Source organism: Cervus elaphus, chromosome 9 (assembly GCF_910594005.1).
Source record: "Cervus elaphus chromosome 9, mCerEla1.1, whole genome shotgun sequence".
Classification (NCBI taxonomy): domain Eukaryota; kingdom Metazoa; phylum Chordata; class Mammalia; order Artiodactyla; family Cervidae; genus Cervus; species Cervus elaphus.
Genome location: NC_057823.1, coordinates 15240017 through 15261694, shown reverse-complemented (window position 1 = coordinate 15261694; position 21678 = coordinate 15240017). Strand labels below are relative to the sequence as shown.

General features: G+C 50.6%; 2 protein-coding genes across 3 annotated transcripts in view; one reads left to right on the top strand and one right to left on the bottom strand.

The window, feature by feature from the left end:
* Positions 1-21678, top strand: part of MAST1 (microtubule associated serine/threonine kinase 1) — a 28795-nt gene that overhangs the window by 1193 nt on the left and 5924 nt on the right. Inside the window, exons 2-19 of one of the 2 annotated variants that reach the window (XM_043911328.1) lie at positions 2876-2907; positions 4900-4988; positions 5466-5541; positions 7715-7793; positions 9865-10025; positions 10145-10220; positions 10394-10603; positions 12551-12652; positions 12751-12883; positions 12963-13030; positions 16171-16250; positions 16340-16548; positions 19557-19695; positions 19819-19951; positions 20092-20257; positions 20360-20461; positions 20874-20996; positions 21509-21618. In XM_043911328.1, the coding sequence (XP_043767263.1) occupies positions 2876-2907; positions 4900-4988; positions 5466-5541; positions 7715-7793; positions 9865-10025; positions 10145-10220; positions 10394-10603; positions 12551-12652; positions 12751-12883; positions 12963-13030; positions 16171-16250; positions 16340-16548; positions 19557-19695; positions 19819-19951; positions 20092-20257; positions 20360-20461; positions 20874-20996; positions 21509-21618 (2088 nt within the window). Of the gene's footprint in view, positions 1-2875; positions 2908-3057; positions 3245-4899; positions 4989-5465; positions 5542-7714; positions 7794-9864; positions 10026-10144; positions 10221-10393; positions 10604-12550; positions 12653-12750; positions 12884-12962; positions 13031-16170; positions 16251-16339; positions 16549-19556; positions 19696-19818; positions 19952-20091; positions 20258-20359; positions 20462-20873; positions 20997-21508; positions 21619-21678 lie in introns of those variants that run through there. The other variant, XM_043911327.1, reaches the window with a different exon arrangement.
* Positions 15221-15480, bottom strand: LOC122699418 (translation machinery-associated protein 7-like). The gene has a single exon (XM_043911333.1). The coding sequence runs from the start codon at positions 15437-15439 to the stop codon at positions 15245-15247; it is 195 nt and encodes a 64-aa protein (XP_043767268.1). The 5' UTR covers positions 15440-15480; the 3' UTR covers positions 15221-15244.

Sequence of the window (21678 nt, the reverse complement as noted above, 5' to 3'; positions counted from 1 at the left end):
TTTTAACCACAGTCCAGATGGACTCTTCAGGTCTTCCTCTGATTCCCTTCTTATCCCTGAGCTGGGTTAGGAGAATGGGTTCTGATAAAAGGAAGGGAGATGCAGGGAAGACCGAACAAGTACTGAAGCAGCCAGATAGGGTCCGCGCCGTCGGGTCCTGGAATAAAGGGGGAAAGGGGAGGAGCCTTCCTAGGGTGTTCCGCCCCCTGGGTTGGCGCCGACTCCCATTGGCTCGGTGCCACGCGGGATTTCGGTCTCCCCGTAAGACCACGCCCCTTTCCCGGGATCCTCCCATTCACCCTCCTATCCTTCCCCAAGCTTGTCTTGGCCGAGCTACTCCGCCGAGATCTTGCCCAAACCTCCTCCCTTCTGGCACGGTTAACCACTTTGCAGCCTGACTACACTCTCACACACTGGTGCAACCCCTTAGCAGCTGTCCTACAACCGTAGAGCGCCCGTTTCCCGCGTGTGAATTCGGATCGTACATCAATCTAAGTTCAGATGCCCTGTCCGCAGGGCCCTCCTTTAATCTCAAGGAGACGCAGAATCCTCTGGGCAAAGCAGTTCTGTAACTGGCGATGGAAGTGGCCTCTGTTTACACTGACACCAAGGTCTAAATCCTCTACCTCTCCACATTGTCCCTTTCCTCGACGCCAAAATGTTTAGGGATGCTTAGCAGATGGGGCTAGAGTCGAAGATTTTCTAGGTAGCACTCAGAGCACCTAGAGCCCTGGGGCTCAGCCTCGTAGGCCACAGTGTCTCTGAGTTTTGAGTACCGGACTCCATGGCCAGAAAATCCAGATCTTGGTTTTGACTGGGCCATTGCATACGCCCGACAAGGCTGGTACAAGGGGCGGCTCATTTAAGCTGATCCTACAAAGACAGAAGGAAAATCTGGTAGAGATTTTTGGTCACCCCTGGCTCGGGATGGCAGAGCTACCAATCTGGACAGTGTGCCCTTTGACCCCAACCATCCGTCTGTCCTCTGTACTTGGGACTGTGATGTCCCCCTGGCTCATCTTCTGCCGTGCAGCATATGCATCCACAATGTTCCTATGATCTAATATTTACTGAGCAATTACTATGTGTGCTAGGCAGCATACTAAGGTGCTAGGCACCTGCATAATCTGCAGAATCCTCTAGAAGGCATGAACTATTGGAAGGTCATTTGCCAAGGTTTTAAGTGGTAAATCTGGGATTCGAACCCAGGACTTTCTGCTATCAGAGATCCTAGAAAGATCCTAGAACATTCCTCAATTCTCCCTTGTTGGTGGGCTTCAGTCATGTCTGACTCTTTGTGACCCTATGGACTATAGCCCTCCAGGCTTCTCTGTCCATGGGATTCTCCAGGCAGGAATACTGGAGTGGGTTGCTGTGCCCTTCTCCAGGGGATCTTCCCGACCCAGGGATTGAAACAAGGTCTTCCACACTGTAAGCAGATTCTTTACTGTCTGTGCCACCAGGGAGATCCCTGGCTGGAGTCCCCACTAAAGAGGTTTTGAAACCCTCATCTGAATCTTTCTACTTGCAGCCCTACCCAGTCCCTTTTATTCACCTTAGCCTGTGGACACAGAACTGGCTGGAAGATGATGTTGCTTCTCCCTTCTGTTCTTCAGTGCTCTCAAAAAAGTGTCCAGATCTCTAATTTCTGGTCCCAGTGGTGGCTTGCTGTGTGCTTGACAAACAGAATGCAAATGTCTTCTAATGTGGACAGAGCTAAAACCTACTCATGGTTATCATGTTTATCACTGCCATTACTGAAAAAGGCTACCCAGCCATCACCTGATTCCCCCCTCCCTGTTTTATTTTTGCCCATGCCACATGGCATGTGGGATCTTACTTCCCGGACCAGGGATTAAACCCGCATCCCCTGCAGTGGAAGCCTGGAGCCTTAACTGCCTGACCACCAGGGAAGTCCCCTGATTTCCATTTTGGATCTCAGTTTTGAGCCCTGCTAACAACCCCCACCCCAACTCTGTGAATCTGGTTGAGAGTGGGGTAGAGCTATGGAGGTGTGGAGGGGTCATTCATTCATTCATCCAGTCATTCAACCTTTCCTGCTTGAGCATGCCAAGTTTATTTCTGCCTCCAGGCCTTTGCAACTGCCTCTACTTGGAATGCTCTCTCCACAGATCCTCCCATGACTGACTTAATTTTCAGCAACCCACTTAAAAGTCACTTCTACAAAGCAGCCCTTTAGCCCTCGTGTTCCCCTCCTAGCCATTTCCCATCACGTCACCTTGCTTAACTAAAAAAATAAAAATAAAAATTATTTTATTTGGCTACACCGGGTCTTAGTTGTGGAACATGGGATCTAGTTCTCTCTGGCCAGGGATCGAACCCGGGCTCCCTGCGTTGGGAGGGTGGACTCTTAGCCACTGGAACACCAGGGAAATTCCACCTTGCTTAATTTTATTCATAACATTTATTTCAGTCTAAAATTATTTCATTCACTTCTACATTAATGTTTGCTTCTATCCTTTAAATACTGGTCCCAAAAGGGCAGAACATTTTATTTGTATCATGTACTGCTGTGTCCCCAGTGCCTAGCACCGGGGTCTGCCATATAGCAGGTGCTCAAGAAATGTTTTTCAGATAACAGCTCTTGTTTCATTTGCACAAACACGCATTGAGACGCCAACTCAGGAGTCCTATATGGGGCTCCTGTGCTGGTCTCTCGGGGTCAGGAGAGGAATCACCCTGGCACTCTTTGCCCAGGACCCCATCCCTCAACCCTAGGCCGAAGGTGCTGGTGACGATGCTGATGAAGGACCTGTCCTACCCGACTTCTATCCCTCCAAAGGGCTGACAGGGCTTTTGGGCAATGGCTGTCGGTCCTCGCTGACCTCTATCCTTTTGCCCCTTTGCCTTCCAGAAAGATTTGCCCCTGCCCCGGAAAAGCAGCAGGTGAGCCCTGGGAGAGAGATGCGCGGGGCTGACGGCCCTTTCTCCAGCTCGGGTTGGGGCGCCAGGCGCGCGCGCGGGCGGGGCCAGGCGCGCTGGTGCCCAGCAGCGCCCCCTCCTGGCGGGTGGCAGCCGCAGGCCTTTCCCCTCCCCCGCCCTCCCCTGCCCGCTGCGGCTCCAGCCTCCGCCCCGCGCGCTCGCTCCCCGCGCCGCCGCTGCCGCTGCCGCACCTGCCACCATGTCGCCGCCGCCGGGTCATGTCTGACTCTCTCTGGATCGCGCTTTCCAATTTCTCGATGCCCTCCTTCCCTGGCGGCAGTATGTTCCGCCGGACCAAGAGGTAGACCCCCGATCCCTCAGACCCTGACCCGGCCCTTCCCCCAAAGCCGCCCTCCTGCTGCTGCTGCAGGGCGGGGCCCGGGATGATGCACCCGGTCCAGCTGCGCCAGAGGTGCCCGCGCTGAGCCTTCCTGCAGGGGTTGGGGCTAAATGGGGGGCAGTGTGGGCCGAGACTGGGGGGGACTGCATGCTAGAAAGGACCGCCGCGGGGGGAGGGGGCTGCGCCTGGTGGGGGATTGCGGCGCCTTTGTCTGCTGTTGCTGCGGGCTCCCGCAGCCGGGGGGCGAGAGTAGGGGAAGAAGGGGAGGGTGGGGGGCTTAGCACCCTCAGAACAATAGCCCCAGCGTGGCGTCCCCCCACCCCCATGCCGCGTGCTCTGGCCGCGCAAATATGCTCAGTCACTGCTCTGGGCGGGGGGAGAAGGGAGTGGAGGGGCTGAAGGGTCCCTCTTTGGAAGCTGGGATCCTGAGGGGCAGAATGAAAGGGGGGGGCTTTTATTTTATCCCAGCCGCCCCTCCCAAAGAACACAGCCTCATATGAAAAATAGTGACACACAGCGTCACGCAGGACATGATGTCACACACACATACACACACAACAGCCCTAGTGTCCCAGATACACCTGGGAGTCGCCGCGAGTTCCCAGACATACAGTGGCCATAGGTCAGAGGCATGCAGAGACACACGGGGACACTCCTAGAATCACACAGACAAGTAAGTCTGCAGGCACAGTGCAGCGTACACCCAGGAAGATGTCACTTGTGTGGTGACACACACACACGGCCATGCCATCTGAGATGCACAGAGACACATATGTGGCAATGACATCTGTGCAATGTCACAATATACCATATCACCTAAGCATGTCCCATGCTGTTTCACACAGATGACAGAATGACCCAGAGTCGGAGACACACACAGTATCATGGTTCTCACACATTTTCATCTGTGTCACACACGGTGGCATGCTCAGACGTGCCCAGTGTCACAGGATGTTAAACACACACATATAGATCATCTACATGATGTATCACACACGTATAGATGCCATACATGGACACACATGGTGAATATCACACTCGGACACAAGGACAATGTCTCATACAGACTCAGACTGCTACACAAAAGTATAGACGCAGCAGAAATCATGCATGAGGTACGCTTTACAGCCCACAGTGGCACATCTAGTCATGGGAAAGTGGCTAGACAGACTGTGTCAGACAGACACACAAAGCCATGTCACACAAGATAAACTCAAGGGCTGTCACACATGATGTCACACTCGAGTGGTCCCAGTGCTGAACTCACACACCTGGTGCCACGCCTGGATCCACACAGCAAATGTCACGCAAAGACCCAAAGACACACAGACACGAGAATCTCCATTGGTATCACGTGGACATGACTATCACCCCATACATGGTCACACGTGATCCATCCACACCAGGAGGCTTGCACCAACACATCACATATGCATCCTCTCCCATACACAGTCCTCCACTGCCGCCTCCTCTGAGCAGTCCTTTGGGGGCACATTCGAGCACCCACTTGGTTGGGAGACAGATGGGAGGGATCTGAGATGGGAAGGTGATGGGTCGAACCCTCAAACTCACTGGGCTACGGCCGGGTCCGGCTCCCTGCCTCGCCCTCCCCGCAGCTGCCGCACCAGTAACCGGAAAAGCCTCATCCTGACCAGCACCTCGCCCACGCTGCCGCGACCCCACTCCCCCCTGCCAGGACACCTGGGTAAGACAGGTGGTGGGTTTGCGGGCCAGACTAGCGGAGGCCGGGCCATAGGAGGGGAGTGTGTCCATGCCACAGGAGGGGCGGTCCAGAGTCTGGACACGGAGGACCTGGATTGGACAAGGGGCGGGGCCATCCTTGTGTGGGCTCGGCGGTTCCGCAGAGGGACGGGCATTTGTGGGCGGAGGCCCAGGAGGAGCTTGTTTGGAAAGGGGATGGGGCAGAAAGGAGGAGCCATCCTTAAGGGGCGGGGCCCCCCAGGAAAAGGCGGGATCGACCCGGGGAGGGGCGGGGCTGACTTGGTAGCCAAAACATTTTTGGGGGAGGGGCCACAGCTAAGGGAAGTGGCCCACTCATACACGGGTGAGATTAGACTAATGAGGAGACAAGCTGCGGTTTGGGACGCGCTTTGAGGATCAGGAGGTCTGATGGGAGTGCCGCCCGCCCCAGGCCTGAAGATTCCCCCTCTTTCTGCCACAGGTAGCAGTCCCCTGGACAGCCCCCGCAACTTCTCCCCCAACACCCCCGCCCATTTCTCCTTTGCCTCTTCCCGAAGGTGAGTCCCTCTCCCCAGGGTCCCAGAATCCTAGCCACACCCTTCCCCGCCACCGTCTGGGCCACCATCTGTTCCCCTCATCACTGCATCTGAGTCAGAGCCTGAGGGACCGGCAGAGTGCCCCCAAAGTCCTGGCGGGAACAGGCACCCAGCATTAGGGGCGGGACCACAAGAAGGCGGGGCCAGTCGCCTGTTCAGAATGGGGAAGGGGCGGGGCTCCCTTTGCCGCGGAGCGAAAGCGCTTGCGCTATGGTCCCCGGGTCTTAGACTCCCAAGCCTCGCTCTCCAGGCCAGGCGTTCCCATAGCAACAGGACAGGGTAGCAGGGATGAAGTGCGCAAGCTCAGACTGCTTGCTACCCATCGAACGACTAGGTCCCTGACGTGGGGGAGGGCGCCTAGAGCTATTTCCCCCGAAGGCGCAAAAGGAGGTATCTCAGATTTCCCTCCGGAGGCCCTGTGGGTTTCTGGAGTGTCCCTGAGATTAATTTTCTGAGGAGCTTTGGCAAAATTGGGGGAGGAAGAGAGAATCTTTGATTTTGAGGGGGAAACGTCTAGGATTCACCGGGGTGTTTTGCGGATCTCTTTTTCATCGAAGTTTATTCATTCTAAAAACGTCTGAACAGTTACTGTGTTCTGGGAGCTGGGGTATGGGGTGAACCGCGTCCCTTCTGTAGCCTCGGAGTTGAGTTTGGGCAGGCAACACAGATCACTGCAGAGGCTGGTGACAGTTGTGGTGTGGGAGTCACAGGAGACTGTGGGGACAGAGGATGGCTCCTTTGGGAGGGTGGGGACTTCCCCTTGACCATGGAATTCAGCTGAGGGCAATGGGGAGTCAGAAAAGGGTTCCACTATTGGACCGGATGTGGTCACCTGCATGGAGGGTGAGCTGAGCAAGGACACTGCCTGCGGAGAGGAGTCCAGTTCATGGGAGTGTGTGTCCCTGTGAAGCTGCAATCTCTGTGCTGATGTGGATGTGTGTGTGTTTGTGAGGTCATGAATATGTGAGGCAGCCCACACCTGCACATGGATCCATGGGTGTGAGAGTGAACGTGTGTGACTGTGTACCAGTAGGGTTGTAAACGTGTGTGTGAATAGCTGAGGAAACATATACCTCCATGCGTGACTCCATGTGAATGTGTAATTTGTGTGGGAGTGTGAATGAGTGTGTAGCTCCGTGAGAATTTGAATGTGTGACTGAGTGCGTGAGGGTGTCTTCGATGTGTGTCATGTTAATGTGACAGACTAGAGTGTGTGGGGGAGTGTGTCTGTATATGTCAGAGTGTGAGTACCAGGTCTCTGTGTTTGCGTCTTTGTGAGTGTACGTCTCAATTTGCATGTGACTGTGTGTGTGTTAGCCTGGAAACATGTGATAGATATCTGGGTCCACAAAGGGGACAGTGAGGGGCTGCCCTGGGGGCTCAGATGGTTAAAGATCTGCCTGCAATGCAGGAGACCCAGATTCAATCGCTGGGTCTGGAAGATCCTCTGGAGAAGAGAATGGCAACCCACTCCAGTATTCTTGCCCAGAGAATCCTATGGACAGAGGAGCCTGGCGGGCTACAACCCATGGGGCTGCAAAGAGTTGAACACGACTGATGCGACTTAGTGCACACACACACACATACACAAGCTAGTGAATGCCTGTGAGTATCTATGCTGAAGAGTCACGTGGTGTGAATGTGTGTGACTTTCAGTGTGAACTCAGCCGTACTAGTAACAGGATTGGATGTGGCCATAAGAGTGATTGTGTCTATGGGATCCCATGTCACAGTGTGTACGTGCTTATGAGGAAGGGAACTTTCTTCTCTGAAAAGACTCAAGTGATCTTCCTCTGAGAATTTTCTCAGAGGGAATCCTCTAGGGGTCATCTTTTGGGGTCCCTCTGGGATGATTTCCTAGAGTGGACTTTTTACTTTGGGGGCTTGTTTGGCTTGAGGATGAGGGTCATGGGAAGGAGCAGAAGAGACTGATCTTTGCTCCAGGTCCCGGGTGCCTGGCTGGTAGATTTCTTCTTTACCTCCCTAACCCTGAGGGCCTTCAGGGATCTCAGAGCATAGATGTATCCTCCCACCCACCCCCACCCTGGCCATGGTCAGAGGCTTCTCTCATACCCTGAGGAGTGGGGGGACTGATGGGGCCTGGCAGCCTCTGAGCAGGTTGGCTGGGTTCCAGGGCGGACGGACGCCGTTGGTCTCTGGCTTCACTCCCTTCGTCTGGCTATGGCACCAACACACCCAGCTCCACTGTCTCGGTGAGTGTGGCAGGCGGGGCCGGTGGGTGGGAGCTGCAGGGGGCCTACGGGACTGGCTTCAGCTCTCAGTAAGAGCTTTGGGTTTCTCTAGTTCTCCAAAGGTGTCACCTGTCCATCTCTTCATATTCCAAGTCTCTTCCAAGGTCCTTTTCTCGACCTTCAATATATCTTTTTGGGGATCCTACTCACCGTGGACTCAGCTTACAGATAAATGACATTAAGGCTCATATGTTAAGCCAAGTGTCTGCAGCTGGCTAGGGCCAGGCCACCTCCTTCACCTGGAACCATTTGCTCACCCACCGCAATACCCAAAGTCTTTCTCTCCGTCTGCCTCCTTTTAGATCTGTCTCTCTGGTTCGCTTGTCCATACATTGGTATGATGCTCAGCAGACATTTATCACATGACTTTCATGTGGCAGGTGGGGCTCTACAAGCTGGACCAGGGCCCAAGGATTCACAGAGCCCTCATGGGAAGAGTCAGATACGTAAGAAGGCATTGACCACTCGGGATGCTGGAGTGGTCAGAGCTGTGATGAGGGGAGCATAAGGCAAGGTGATGAGAGCAGAGGGGAGGCACCTGACCAAGCTGGAGGGAGGGTCAAGGAAGGTTTCCTGGAAGAGGTGGCGTTGAAGCCAAGACAAAGGGTCAGCAGGGGTTTGGCAGATGGAAGAAGGGAGGGAAGAGTGTTCCAGGAAGGGGGAACAGCATGTGCAAACTCTTAGCAGCAACAGAGAACGTCACACATTGGGAAAGTTGAAAATAGCCTGTGTGGCTGGAGCTTTGGGTTGGAAGTGGCAGAATGGAGGTGACGCAGGCAGCAACACTCACGCTGTGGCTTCTTGGCCAGGGTGGCAAGGTGGATTTTATTCTAAATGTGGTGGGAAGCCAGAGGAAGGTTTTTTTGTCCTATATTAAATTAAAATTTTAGTCTGAACTATTAATATTTGAAATTATGATTCTGAATGTCAAATATTGGGCTTCCCCGGTGGCTCAGCAATAAAGAATCTGCCTGCAATGTTGGAGATGCAGGTTCCATCCCTGGGTCAGGAAGATCCCCTGGAGGAGGGCACAGCAACCCACTCCAGTATTCTTGTCTGGAGAATCCCAAGGACAGAGGAGCCAGACAGGCTACAGTCCATGGGGTCACAAAAAGCCAGACATGACTGAAGTGACCTAGCACACAGGCATGCACATCATAGATTACGTGCACTGAGAAGATTAATAGGTAATGATGGGATGGGGAGTTTTAAGCAGGAACGTGAGTGATGTCATGTGGAAAAAGATCATTCTGCCAGCAGAATCAGGTGGCTGTCCTTGTGTTTCTCCACTGATGTCTGGGTCTGTGGTTGCCCCAACTGCATGCCATGCCCGGACCAGGGACTAAGCAGAACCAAGTTCCTGCTCTGGAGGAGCAGAGAGTAATAACAAATAAGTCATAAGATGTACGGTAGTAAGTCAGGAGACAAGAAGTCAGCAAGAAACGAGTTGGGGAAAGGAGAGAGAATGATGGGTGTGGTCAGAGGAGGATGCCTAAAATGTGACTTTAAAGCAAAGACTTGGAGGAGTGATCCGTAGTAGATGTGTGAGAGACAGAGGGAACCGTCAGTGCAAAGGCCCCGAAGCAAGAGTGTGCCTGGCTTGCTCAAAGACCACCAAGGAGGCCTCTGCAGCTGCAGGTGGGGGTTGGGGAGAGAGTGGGAGGAGGCGATGGCAGGAAGACAGGGTTAGATCTTGCAAGACCTTGTGGGCTATGGAGAGGACTTAGGCATTCACCAGGAGTAAGGTGGGAGCCATGGAGCGTTCTGAGCAGAGGAGGTGTATGTGACTTGACTTGGGTTTTCACAGGCTCTCTCGGGCCACACTCATGTCTGTGTTCCCGTACTCATCTGTGGCCCTGCTCCCCTGTGTGTCGCCAGGAATCCCAAGCTGAGCCTTGGGATCCAAGGATCATAAGCCAGGTCCAGATTCTGGCCTTGCTCAGTGGCCCGCCAGCCGCGGGAGTCCCAGGCCAGGGTCCCGAGCTGTGGGGGGACCGTGGTGACCTGACCCCGGCCCTGCCCCTCCCCCCAGTCTTCCTGCTCCTCCCAGGAGCGTCTGCACCAGCTGCCCTACCAGCCCACCGTGGATGAGCTCCACTTCCTCTCCAAACACTTCGGCAGCACCGAGAGTATCACAGACGAGGATGGCGGCCGCCGCTCCCCTGCCGTGCGGCCTCGCTCGCGGAGCCTCAGGTGGGTCTGCCTCCCCCTGCATGAACGACCTGGTGGGTCTGGGGGCTGGTGCCCTGCGAGACGCTCGTCTGCAGTTTGGGAGGGAAGGGGCTGGACGCGATGGGCTTCTCTCTCCGCAGTCCCGGGCGATCCCCCTCCTCCTACGACAACGAAATCGTGATGATGAACCATGTCTACAAGGAGAGGTTCCCGAAGGTGAGGCGGGGCCGGGGGCGGCCGCAGGGAAGCGGGGCGTCCGGAGCCCTCGCTCACCTTAGCTCCGCGCGCCCCCTGGTGGCCGGCGCCGCGGCGTGCAGGCTCTTGGCAGAAATAACCTCCGGGCCGAGCCCCGCGCGGGCATCCCCGCCTTGCCTCCCTCCCTCCCGCAGGCCACCGCGCAGATGGAAGAGAAGCTGCGCGACTTTGCCCGCGCCTACGAACCTGACAGCGTGCTGCCGCTGGCCGACGGCGTTCTCAGCTTCATCCACCACCAGATCATCGAGCTGGCTCGAGACTGCCTGACCAAGTCCCGCGACGGCCTCATTACCACCGTCTACTTCTACGAACTGCAGGAAAACCTGGAGAAGCTGCTGCAGGACGTGAGTGCCCCGAGGGGCCAGCCCCACCTCGGGCTCTGAACCCCCAAGTCTGGCCCAATGTCCCTATCCTTTCCTTCACGCCACATCCATTCAGGGGGCCTAACATGTGCCAAGTGGCTGGTGTGGAGCCGAGGACTGAAGAGTGGAGGAGAAAGACTAGATCCCGACTCTAGATCTGATGGAGGAAGTAGGAATTTTTTTTTTCCCCACAAAATGAACCTTTTGCCTTTATCAAAATCACTATATTGTTATACCAAGATTTTCACAATATCACATGGTGATATTGACAGTACTATTAATAATTTAAGTTTCTTGAAACTTCTCTGGCGGTCCAGTGGTTAAGACTCCCCTTCCAATGCAGGGGACACAGGTTCGATCCCTGGTCGCGGAATTAAGATCTCACAGGCAGCGTGGCTCGGCCAAACAAAGTTTCTTTCATTTTTTTTTCACTGTTCTAATTAATTTTTATTGGAGTAGAGTTGATTTACAGTGTTGTGTTAGTTTCAGATGTACAACAAGTTGAATCTGTTATGCATATACATATATACACTCTTAGATTCGTTTCCCATATAGGTCATTACAGAGTATTGAATAGAGTTCCCTGTGCTATACAGTAGGTCCTTATTAGTTATCTGTTTTATATATGGGGTTTCCCTGGTGGCACTAGTGGTAAAGAACCTGCTTGCCAATGCAGCAGACCTAAGAGACTTGAGTTCTATCCCTGGGTTGGGAGGATCCAGTGGAGAAGGGCATGGCAACCCAGTCCAATGTTCTTGGTTGGAGCATCCCATGGACAGAGGGTCCTGGTGGGCTCATAGGGTTGCAGAGAGTTGGATACGACTGAAGTGACTTAGCATACAGAAAGCACGTCATTACCCGTCTCCCAGCTTATCCCTACCCCACCCCCAGGAAGTAGGAATTTAACTTTGCTCACCTCTGTCAAGCCTTTACTCAAATGCTGCCTTCTTGGGTGACATTAGGACTGAGAGTAGGATGAAGCAGGTGATTTTTTTTCCCCCTTAGAACATTAATGATTGAACAAATTGAAAACAAAATATGTTAAAACTTAATGTTCAGTTTAAATATTTTATAATTAAACAAAAATTTTCTATAATTTTACTTTCCTGGTTTTAATGGAAACAAGCTAATCAATAGTATTTTTATTAAAACCATTAATCATTTGAAAAACATAAGAACACATAAAGATTGCCCCACTTTTTCTTTTTTTTTGGCTGTACCACACAGCTTGAGAGATCTTAGTTCCCCAACCAGGGATTGAACCTGGGCCCACCGGGGGAGTCCCTACACTTTTTCTTTTGATTCAGTTTCCAGTATGGCATGACTTAGCCCTCTGGGATCCTGTCCTTATTTAAATTTTACTGAGACTTCCCTGGCAGTCCAGTGGTTCGAACTTGCCACTTTCACTGCTGGAACCCAGAGCTGGGTTAAATCTCTGGTTGGGAAACTAAGACCATAAGTAGTATTAACTTTGATGGGCATGATAGATAAATTAATATATGGCCTGTTCGATAGAAAACAAGAACATGAGAGTAGAGTAATGGCGATTGAGGGTCCAACAGTAGGTAGGGTGCAATTTTGAATTGGAGGGGGTCAGGGCAAGCCTCCATGAGGAGTTGATAACTGAGCAGAGACTTGAAAGAGGAGAAGTAGGGAGCCATGGAGAGATCCGAGGAGAGAGGATGCTAGGCAGAGGGATTTTTAACTTGGCCTGGATTGTAGAATTGCTTTGAAGATTGAATGACTGAACATTTTAGGGCCATGTTTGCTATAATAACAATAATGATGATTTTTACCACGTGGCCTGAGTTTTCTCGCCTGTAAAATGGGACAATAGCAGCAGTATTGTCCTTTCCTGTGGGGATGGAAGAGAAGCCTGGCCAGGAAAAGCACCTGTAAACCCCACCCCTACTATGCCCCACATCCCAGGCCTACGAACGTTCCGAGAGCTTAGAGGTGGCCTTCGTCACTCAGCTGGTGAAGAAGCTGCTTATTATCATCTCACGTCCAGCCAGGCTGCTGGAATGCCTGGTGAGGGGGCTGGGCAGGGCAGGGAAGGAGGTGCAGGGGGTGGGGGGCTGGCTAGGGCCCCTTGGAGGTCACCCTGAATGCACCCTGCCTTACCTTAGGAATTCAACCCCGAGGAGTTCTATCACTTGCTGGAGGCGGCTGAGGGCCATGCTAAGGAGGGCCACCTTGTCAAGACAGACATCCCCCGCTACATCATCCGCCAGCTGGGCCTCACCCGTGACCCCTTTCCAGGTGCTGACTAGTGGGTGCTGGGGCCTCTGGGTGAGCCGACTGGGACCCAGGCCTTGACTCACGCCCATTCCCTTCCTAGATGTGGTGCACCTGGAGGAACAAGACAGTGGTGGCTCTAACACGCCTGAGCAGGACGACCTTTCTGAGGTAAGGCCTGGCGGCCAGTGGACAACGTTCTGGTCTGGCCCTACTGGTCGGGGCTTACCTCCTGGCCCTTTGTCCTCAGGCTGAGCGAATCTCTTGGTCCCCGCTCTGAGCCTCAGTTTCCCAATCTGTAAAATGGGTTAATAATAGCTCTTCCTCCACATTTTTCTTTTCTTGATTAAGTACACATAACATAAAGCATACATTTAAACAAGTTTTTTTTTTTTTAAACAAGTTTTAAGTGAACAATTCATTGTTATTTACTGCATTGTGAGGCCATTTCCACCATCTAGCTCCTAAACATTTTCATCATACCAAAAGGAAACCTGTACCCATTAAGCAGTTTCTCTCCATCCCCTCCCTCCCCCACAGCCCCTGGCAACCCCTGATCTGCTTTCCAGATCTTTCTGTCTCTATGGATTTGCTGGGTCTGGATATTTCATATAAATGGAATTGTTCACTCTGTGGCCTTTGGTGCCTGGCATAATGTTTTCAAGGTTTATCCATGCTAGAGCATGAATCAGTGCTTCATTGCTTTTCGTGGCTGAATAATATATGCCATGTTTTGTTTATCCATTGTTCATTGATGGACCTTTAGGTTGTTCATTTCTTTTAGCTATTGTGTGAACAGTGCTGCTATGAATAGTGTACAAGTATTTGAACAACTGTCTCAGTTCTTTTAGGTATATACCTAGGAGTGGAATTTCTGGGTCACATGGTAACTCTATATTTAATTTCTTGAAGAAATCTGTATGGACTTTTGAATGGGTTGAGTGTCTCTCTGTGTTAACAACTCAGTGTAGTAAAAATTACTTAATTCCACCCACAGGCCAACCACACTTTGGTGGGTGTTCCACATGTCGGGGGGAGGTTACCCACCATAACGGCCATACCTGTGTTTTCTCTGAGCTGCCTAGTGTTTTCAAAAGTGTGAAACAAAATATAGAAATCAGAAGATTGAAGTTAAAATCTGGGTTTGTGCCCTTTTAAAAAGAATCAAAAGTTCTAACAATACTATGATGGAACCAGCTGACATTGAATGGGGGCTGGCCTATGATATGGGGTTACGTACGCCCCAGCCACCCATGACTCTCACCTGGCCTGCCTAGTTCCTGAAAGCATTTGGGTTTGTGTCCTTTACTTCAGATCATGTCTATGAATTCACATACATACACACACATCTGTCCTGTATTTTAAAAAATCTCATTATACCATTATATGCCATTTAATTTTTTGAATAGGTAATGGAATGACATCACTCAAAAGTCTAAAACTCTAAAAAGGTATTTATCTTTCATTGTTGTTTGTAGGATCCTTTGTAATTCCATTCACTCAAACTTGTTAATTGAGTGATTAAAATCTTCCATCTTCCTATTCATTTTTCTTTTAATGCCAGATTGATTTGATAGTTTCTGAGAGAGATGTGTTAAAGTTTGTTTTGAGTAATTTCTCTTTGCAGTTCTGCCAACATTTCTGTCAAACTTTTTTGGGCTACATTCTAAAGAACATAGAAGTTCAATATTTTTAAACCTCATAGATCTTTTTGTGAACTGTTAATGTAATAAATCTCTTATCCCTATGAAAAATAAAAATTATTTTCAAAAACGGTATACAGTGAAAAATCTTATATCCACTTTGGTCTCCCATACCCATATTACCTCAAATATGATTATATTTTGCCCCTCTTTTTACATAAAATCATACAATACATATTGTTCCTTGTTTTTCCCTGCCATTTAATAAAATACTTTGTGGAACTTTCCGAATAAGTGTACAGAACTATTTTTCATTAAAAAAAAAAAAAAAAACGGTGGTAAAAGACTTTCCTGGCAGTCCAGTGGTTAAGACTCTGTGCTTCCACTGCAGGGAACATGGGTTCAATCCTTGGTTCAGGAACTGAGATCCTGTGTGCCACACGTTATGGCCAAAAACAAACACCAACAAAATAGTAATACAATCAATATTCCTTTATATTATATCCCCTCATATTTTATTTAACCAGTTTCCTATGTATGGATTATTTCCAACCTTTCAATGAGTAAGAAAATATGTATCTGTCTTTTTTTTTTTACAAAAGTTTATTCTTAAATGTACAATAGGTTCCAAGACAACACTTCATTCTAGCTATCGGTGGCAATAGATATCATGGCAGGGAATCCAGGTGTTTAAACAGGAATGGAACTAAGGGTCATCGTTGCCTCAGGCACAGGGAACAGCTTACTTTTTGCTAGATTTCTTAGTTCCAGCGGTGGCCAGGGGGCCTTTCCTCGAGGCCTTTGCTTTTAGCTCCTCAAGTTTCTTCTGCTCCTCCTTCTGCTTCTGCCCGAATGCCTTATCTTCCTCAGCCGTCTCCTTGGCTTGCTTATTGGGCTGCTTTAGGGGCTGCTTCTTGACGCTTTTGCGGCCTGACATGGCACCTGCCGCCCGTTCCCCAGACCCTGCCACCGGAAGCGGAGATCCCCGTTCCATCCCCTGCGCCTCTGTGCGTCATTTCTAACATGTGAAAGCATATCTATAGCATTAATTCAAAAGTGTAAAAATACTTTTTTAAAGTGAAAATTGCTGGATTAAAGGAAGCATGCATTTGTAATTCTGATATACACCAAGTACCTTTAATTGAGACTGTACCAATGTATACTCCCAATAGCAAGGTATAGAAGAATCTGTTTCTGCACAGCTTTGCCCACAGAATATGCTAGGCTTTTGGATTTTTTTTCCTGCCAATCTACTATGTGAAAAATGGTATCTTGGAGTAGTTTTAGCTTGCCTATCTGTCATTATTTGTGATGTTCAACATTTTTTTCACATGGTTAACAGCTCTAAGTCGAGTTTACATGTGTATTTTTTCTCTTCAGTTGTTAATGTTATTGTTGATTTCTGGGAACTCTTTATATATTAGGAGGATTAGCCATTTTGTAGGTTTCTTTCTTAATGAAGAGAAGTTTGTTAGATGACTTCACTGTCAGTCAGTCTTGGGTTTAAGTTCTGACTTTGTTAACTCCCTCACTGTGGCACTTGGATGAAGGGCTCATCCACTGACTTTGTGCCTCAGTTTCCCCATGTGTTAAGTGGAATACCGAGAGTCTCAGTCTCATGATGATTATGATGATGATGATGCCGTCGTCTCCATCTTTCCTCTGCAGGGCCGCAGCACCAAGGCCAAGAAACCACCTGGAGAGAATGACTTTGAGACCATAAAGCTCATAAGCAATGGTGCCTACGGGTGAGCCACCCGGGGCTCTGGCGGGGGGAGGGTGGCGGAGGCCGGGTGTCTCGGAGGTGACGGCCGGTCCTCGCTCTCTCCCCCTGCAGCGCCGTCTACCTGGTGCGGCACCGGGAAACCAGGCAGCGCTTCGCGATGAAGAAGATCAACAAGCAGAACCTGATCCTGCGCAACCAAATCCAGCAGGCCTTCGTGGAGCGCGACATCCTCACCTTTGCCGAGAACCCCTTTGTGGTCGGGATGTTCTGCTCGTTCGAGACCCGGCGCCACCTCTGCATGGTCATGGAATATGTGGAAGGTGTGGGTGCCTGCAGGGTTGTGGGGGAAGATGAGGGGATGGCCGCTAGGGGTGGCCTGCCGGAACCCCAGTCACCGTGTTGACTATCCACCTGTGTGTTTAGTTTATCCACCCATTTATTCATCCAGTCATTGTTCAAACATTCCATCTGTTTATTTCTACCCAATCATCTATTGATTTATCTGTTTTCTTTTTCAAAAGTTTATCATCTGTGGCTGGGCTGTTTCTTCATTGCTGAGTGTGGGCTTTCTCTAGTTGCAGCAAGCAGGGACTACGCTCTAGTTGCAGTGCATGGGCTTCTTATTGGGGTGGCTTCTCTTGTTGCGGGGTACAGACTCTAGAGCGCTTAGGCTCAGTAGTTATGGCACACCAGCTTAGTTGCTCTGCGGCATGTGGGATCTTCCCTGACCAGGGATCAAACCTGCATCCCCTACATTGGCAGGCAAATTTTTAACCACTGGACCACTAGGGAAGCCCAATTTATCTGTTTTAATTTCTCTCAGTATGGGTACATCCATTCCATTATCCATCCATCTATCCATCTTCCTTTCATCTGTTCATTTGCTAATCCTTCCATTTTTCTATCCATATATCTACATGCCATCTCTCCATCTATCCATCTGATTACCCATCTATTTGTCCATCCATGTATCTGTTTATCCATTACATCTTTATTTATTTTATTCAAGCATAGTTGATTTACAATATTATATTACATTTATTTTTAAAGATTTATCAATTTTTTTACTGTGCTGGGTCTTCGTTGCTGTGGGCTTTCTCTGGTTGGGGCAAGTGGGGACTACTCTTCATTGCAATGCTTTGGCGCCTCATTGCAGTGCCTCTTCTCTGGAACATGGGCTGTAGGCACTAGGGTTTCAGTAGTGGCATTTGGGCTTCAGTAGTTTCAGCTTGAGGTCTCTAGAGTGCTGACTCAGTAGTTATGGAACACCAGCTTAGTTGCCCCATGGCATGTGGGATTTTCCAAGACCAGGGATTGAACCCGTGTCCCCTGCATTGGCAGGCAGACTTCTAACCACTGGACCACCAGGGAAGCCCCCACATCTATTAAAAAAAGTAATAGACTTCATTTTTTAGAGCAGTTTTGGGTTTATAGGAAAACTGACTGGAAAGTTCAGAGAGTCCCCAGGTATTCACTCCCCTCCTGCTGTTTTCTCTGTTACTTATATCTTGTATTAGTGTGATACATTGGTCACAACTGACAAACAGATACTGTATATTATTATTAACTACATTATATTAGAGTTCACTGTGTTGTACATCTGTTTTCCATCCATCCATCTTTTTCTATATCTACGCATTCATTCATCCCTCTGTTTATTCACCTACCTACTTAACATCCATCTATCAACCAATTTCTATTTACCTATTTATTAATCTGTCATCCATCCGTCCCTCTTTCCATCCATTTACTACTCTTATTTGTATTCATTCATCCAAACCTCCACTCTAGCAGCTATCTCATTTTATCTAGTTAGCAGTCTAACTCCATCTACTTATTCACAATTAATCCATCAGTTCATCCATCCCTTTACCATCCATCCAATCATCCAATCACCAATATATATGTTTTTCATCTGTTTATCTAACCATCCCAAATATTAATCCATCCATCTTCCAAACACAGAAGTACTAGGTTATACACATGATCTCACAAGGCTACAGCTGTGCCACCTCCAAGTCTTAACTGACCATTAAGTCACTCAACAGATATCCCGTCATCATCTCCTTCATGTCACATGCTTTGCTGGTGATACAGTGGAGACCTAGACGGACATACCTTTCCCTCATGGAGGGAATAGACATACAATAAAACATACAATAAAACTGTATAGACATGCAATAAACAAGAAAAATAAGCTAAAAGAGAAAAGGTTGTTTCATATAGTGAGGATGGCAATGAGGGACATAGAGCTCAATGAGGCCATGGACACTCTGTTTTCTGCATAACGTGTGTAGGGATTATCTGGGGTTATGGCCAGATTCAGATTTCTGGGCCCACTCTCAGAAAGTCTGATTAATCAGTTTCTGACACTGAGATAAATCTAGCTTCAGGGAAAATTAGGAAAGAGAGAAATTTATCAACTTGTGGTTAAAAAAAAATAAATGTCAACTTTAGGAATGGCTTTATCTAGGTGCTCAAATTATGTCATTAGTAATCTCTCCATCTCTTGGATCTATTCTCCCATGTGTGGACTTCCCACTAAACAGGGCTTGATAGGGAATTCCCTGGTCATCCATGGTTAGGACTCCATACTTCTACTGCAAGCGGCATGGGCTCTGTCCCTGCTGGGGGAACTAAGATCTCACAAGCCACATGGCATGGCCAAAAATCAATAAAATGAAACAGGCCTTGATATAGTGAGGTTACCATCCAACAGATCCCAGTTTACATCCTATGAGCTTAGCAATCTTTGTGAAAAAAGAGGGAAAAGTCATTGACGGAACTTGGGTTACATGCTGACCCAGCAGCTAAGCCTGGAAGGAAATCTGACCCATGTGAGAAAAAGGAGAAATGGAAGCTGAGGGAGACTAAAATATGAATGCTGCTTACAGTAAATCTGGTGGGGGAAAGTAGTTTATATTTTAAAACTTCAGACCCTCAAGGTTCAGACTCCAAACCAGAGTCCATTCTTCCAGACTCAGTTCATAAGCAAGCAGCCTCAGTCCCAACCAAACTTTACCTCCACCATCAACTCCCTGCCTGACCCAACCTCTCTCTAGGGTTGGGTGTAAATCAGTCCCTTCCTGTGTAAAATCAACTGATTATGCTGACTTTGGAGGATGGCTAAGAGGACAAGAGAAGCCTGGCAGAGGGCACTCCCAGCATAAGCTGGGGAGAGGGAGGCCCCTCTCTGGGCCTCAGTTTTCCTTAGCTGTAAAATGGGGGCCATGTGAGATGAGAACTTGGTGCTATGCTGCCTGCTGAGTGCTCACCTCTGGGCCAGGGTTGCCTCCCTCTTCACATGCATCTATTCCTTCACCCCCAGGGGGTGACTGTGCCACCCTGCTGAAGAACATTGGGGCACTGCCTGTGGAAATGGCCCGCATGTACTTTGCTGAGACAGTGCTGGCGCTGGAGTACTTGCATAACTACGGCATCGTGCACCGCGACCTCAAGCCTGACAAGTGAGCCTTGACCTTCGCCATCACTCCTTCCCTGTCCCTCGGGGGTCAGGGGAGCCCTGGCACAGAAGGGCCAGGAGTGAGAAGGACGGTCCTCACCTCTAAGACCCCAGTTTGCTTCTGCAGCCTCCTTATCACCTCCATGGGGCACATCAAACTCACGGATTTTGGCCTCTCCAAGATGGGGCTCATGAGCCTCACCACCAACCTCTATGAAGGCCACATCGAGAAGGATGCCCGGGAGTTCCTGGACAAACAGGTGTGTGTGCGGGAGTGGGGGTCTCCACGGGTGGAGTGACCTGGCAGGACTGTGTGGGCCCCAGGCCTGGCATGGGGGGGCGCTGCTCCCCCAGGAGGCCCCTCCTGTGGCCAGGGCATGGGCTGACCACCTGCCCCCAGGTGTGTGGGACCCCAGAGTACATCGCACCCGAGGTCATCCTGCGTCAGGGATACGGCAAGCCGGTGGACTGGTGGGCCATGGGCATCATTCTCTACGAGTTCCTGGTGGGCTGTGTGCCCTTCTTTGGAGACACTCCCGAAGAGCTCTTTGGACAGGTCATCAGTGGTGCGTGCCTCCGCGGTGGGCAGGCAGGGGGCATGGAAATGAGGGAGGGCCCAAGGCCTCATGGACCTAAAAGCAAACCCCACCCCACACCTTGCTCTGCAGATGACATCCTGTGGCCTGAAGGGGAGGAGGCCCTACCCACGGATGCGCAGCACCTGATATCTAGCCTCCTGCAGACTAATCCCTTGATCCGTCTAGGTGCAGGTAGGGGGTCTGCTGTGCAGAGCATATGAGTTGAGGCAGGCGTGGGTGGGTAGTGGTGTCTGTTGTCCGGAGCAGGGCTTCCAGCTCTGTGTCCCTGGGCGGGAAAATGGGTAAGCTGGGCTGCTGGGTTACTGGGCTAGCCGTAAGTGTTAGCTGTGCAGTCGTGTCTGACTCTTTGCGACCCCATGGACTGTAGCCCATCAGGCACTTCTGTTCATGGAATTCTCCAGGCAAGAATACTGGAGTGGGCAGCCATGCCCTTCTGCAGGAGCTCTTCCTGATTCAGGGATTGAACCTGGGTCTCCTGCATTGCAGGCAGATTCTTTACAGTCTGAGTCACCAGTGAAGCCTGGCCTAGCCATAGCTGTCGCTTAAATTCCTTCCCTGATCGAGCCCACTCCTTCCTCCCCAGGCGGTGCCTTTGAGGTGAAGCAGCACAGTTTCTTTCGAGACCTGGATTGGACAGGATTGCTGAGGCAGAAGGCCGAGTTCATCCCTCATCTGGAGTCCGAAGATGACACCAGCTACTTCGACAGTGAGCGGGGACAGCGGGTGGAATCCTTTGAGGGGGCCCTTGGGTATGGGCTGGGCTAGAACCCAGTTGGGTAGGAGACTAGCCGGCTAGAACAGAGGAGAGGGCTGAGGTCGTCCCGGGGGCGTGGCTTGACAGAGGGGCGGGGCTCAGAGAAGAAAAGAGTTTGGGGTAGGGGTGGAGCTGGACCGGAGTAAATTCTAAAATTGGGAGTGAGCCTGGATTACAAGGCGGGGCTAGGACCCAGAACTAGGCTGGCGCTGGGCTGGCGGAGGCGGAGCCAGGGTGGAGAGCACCTTAGGTGGAGTCTGGGGGTGTGGCTTTATGGAGGCGGGGCTACATGTAGCCTTGGAGAAAGTGGGACTGGACTCAGCGTGGAGGCGGGGTCTGAATCAGTTACTAGTAAGGAGAAGGGGCGTGCGTGGCCAGGCTGGTAGGACATAGACCTGACTTTCGCGGGGGTGTGATTTGAGGAGTGGACGTGCCCGCGGTCACTGTCCACACCTCCACCCCAGCCCGCTCAGACAGGTATCACCACGTGAACTCCTACGACGAGGACGACACCACGGAGGAAGAGCCTGTGGAGATCCGCCAGTTCTCCTCCTGCTCCCCGCGCTTCAGCAAGGTGGGCCAGATTGGGGGGTAGCGGTGGGGCGAGTCTGGGGGAGGGGGGCAGGTGTTGAGG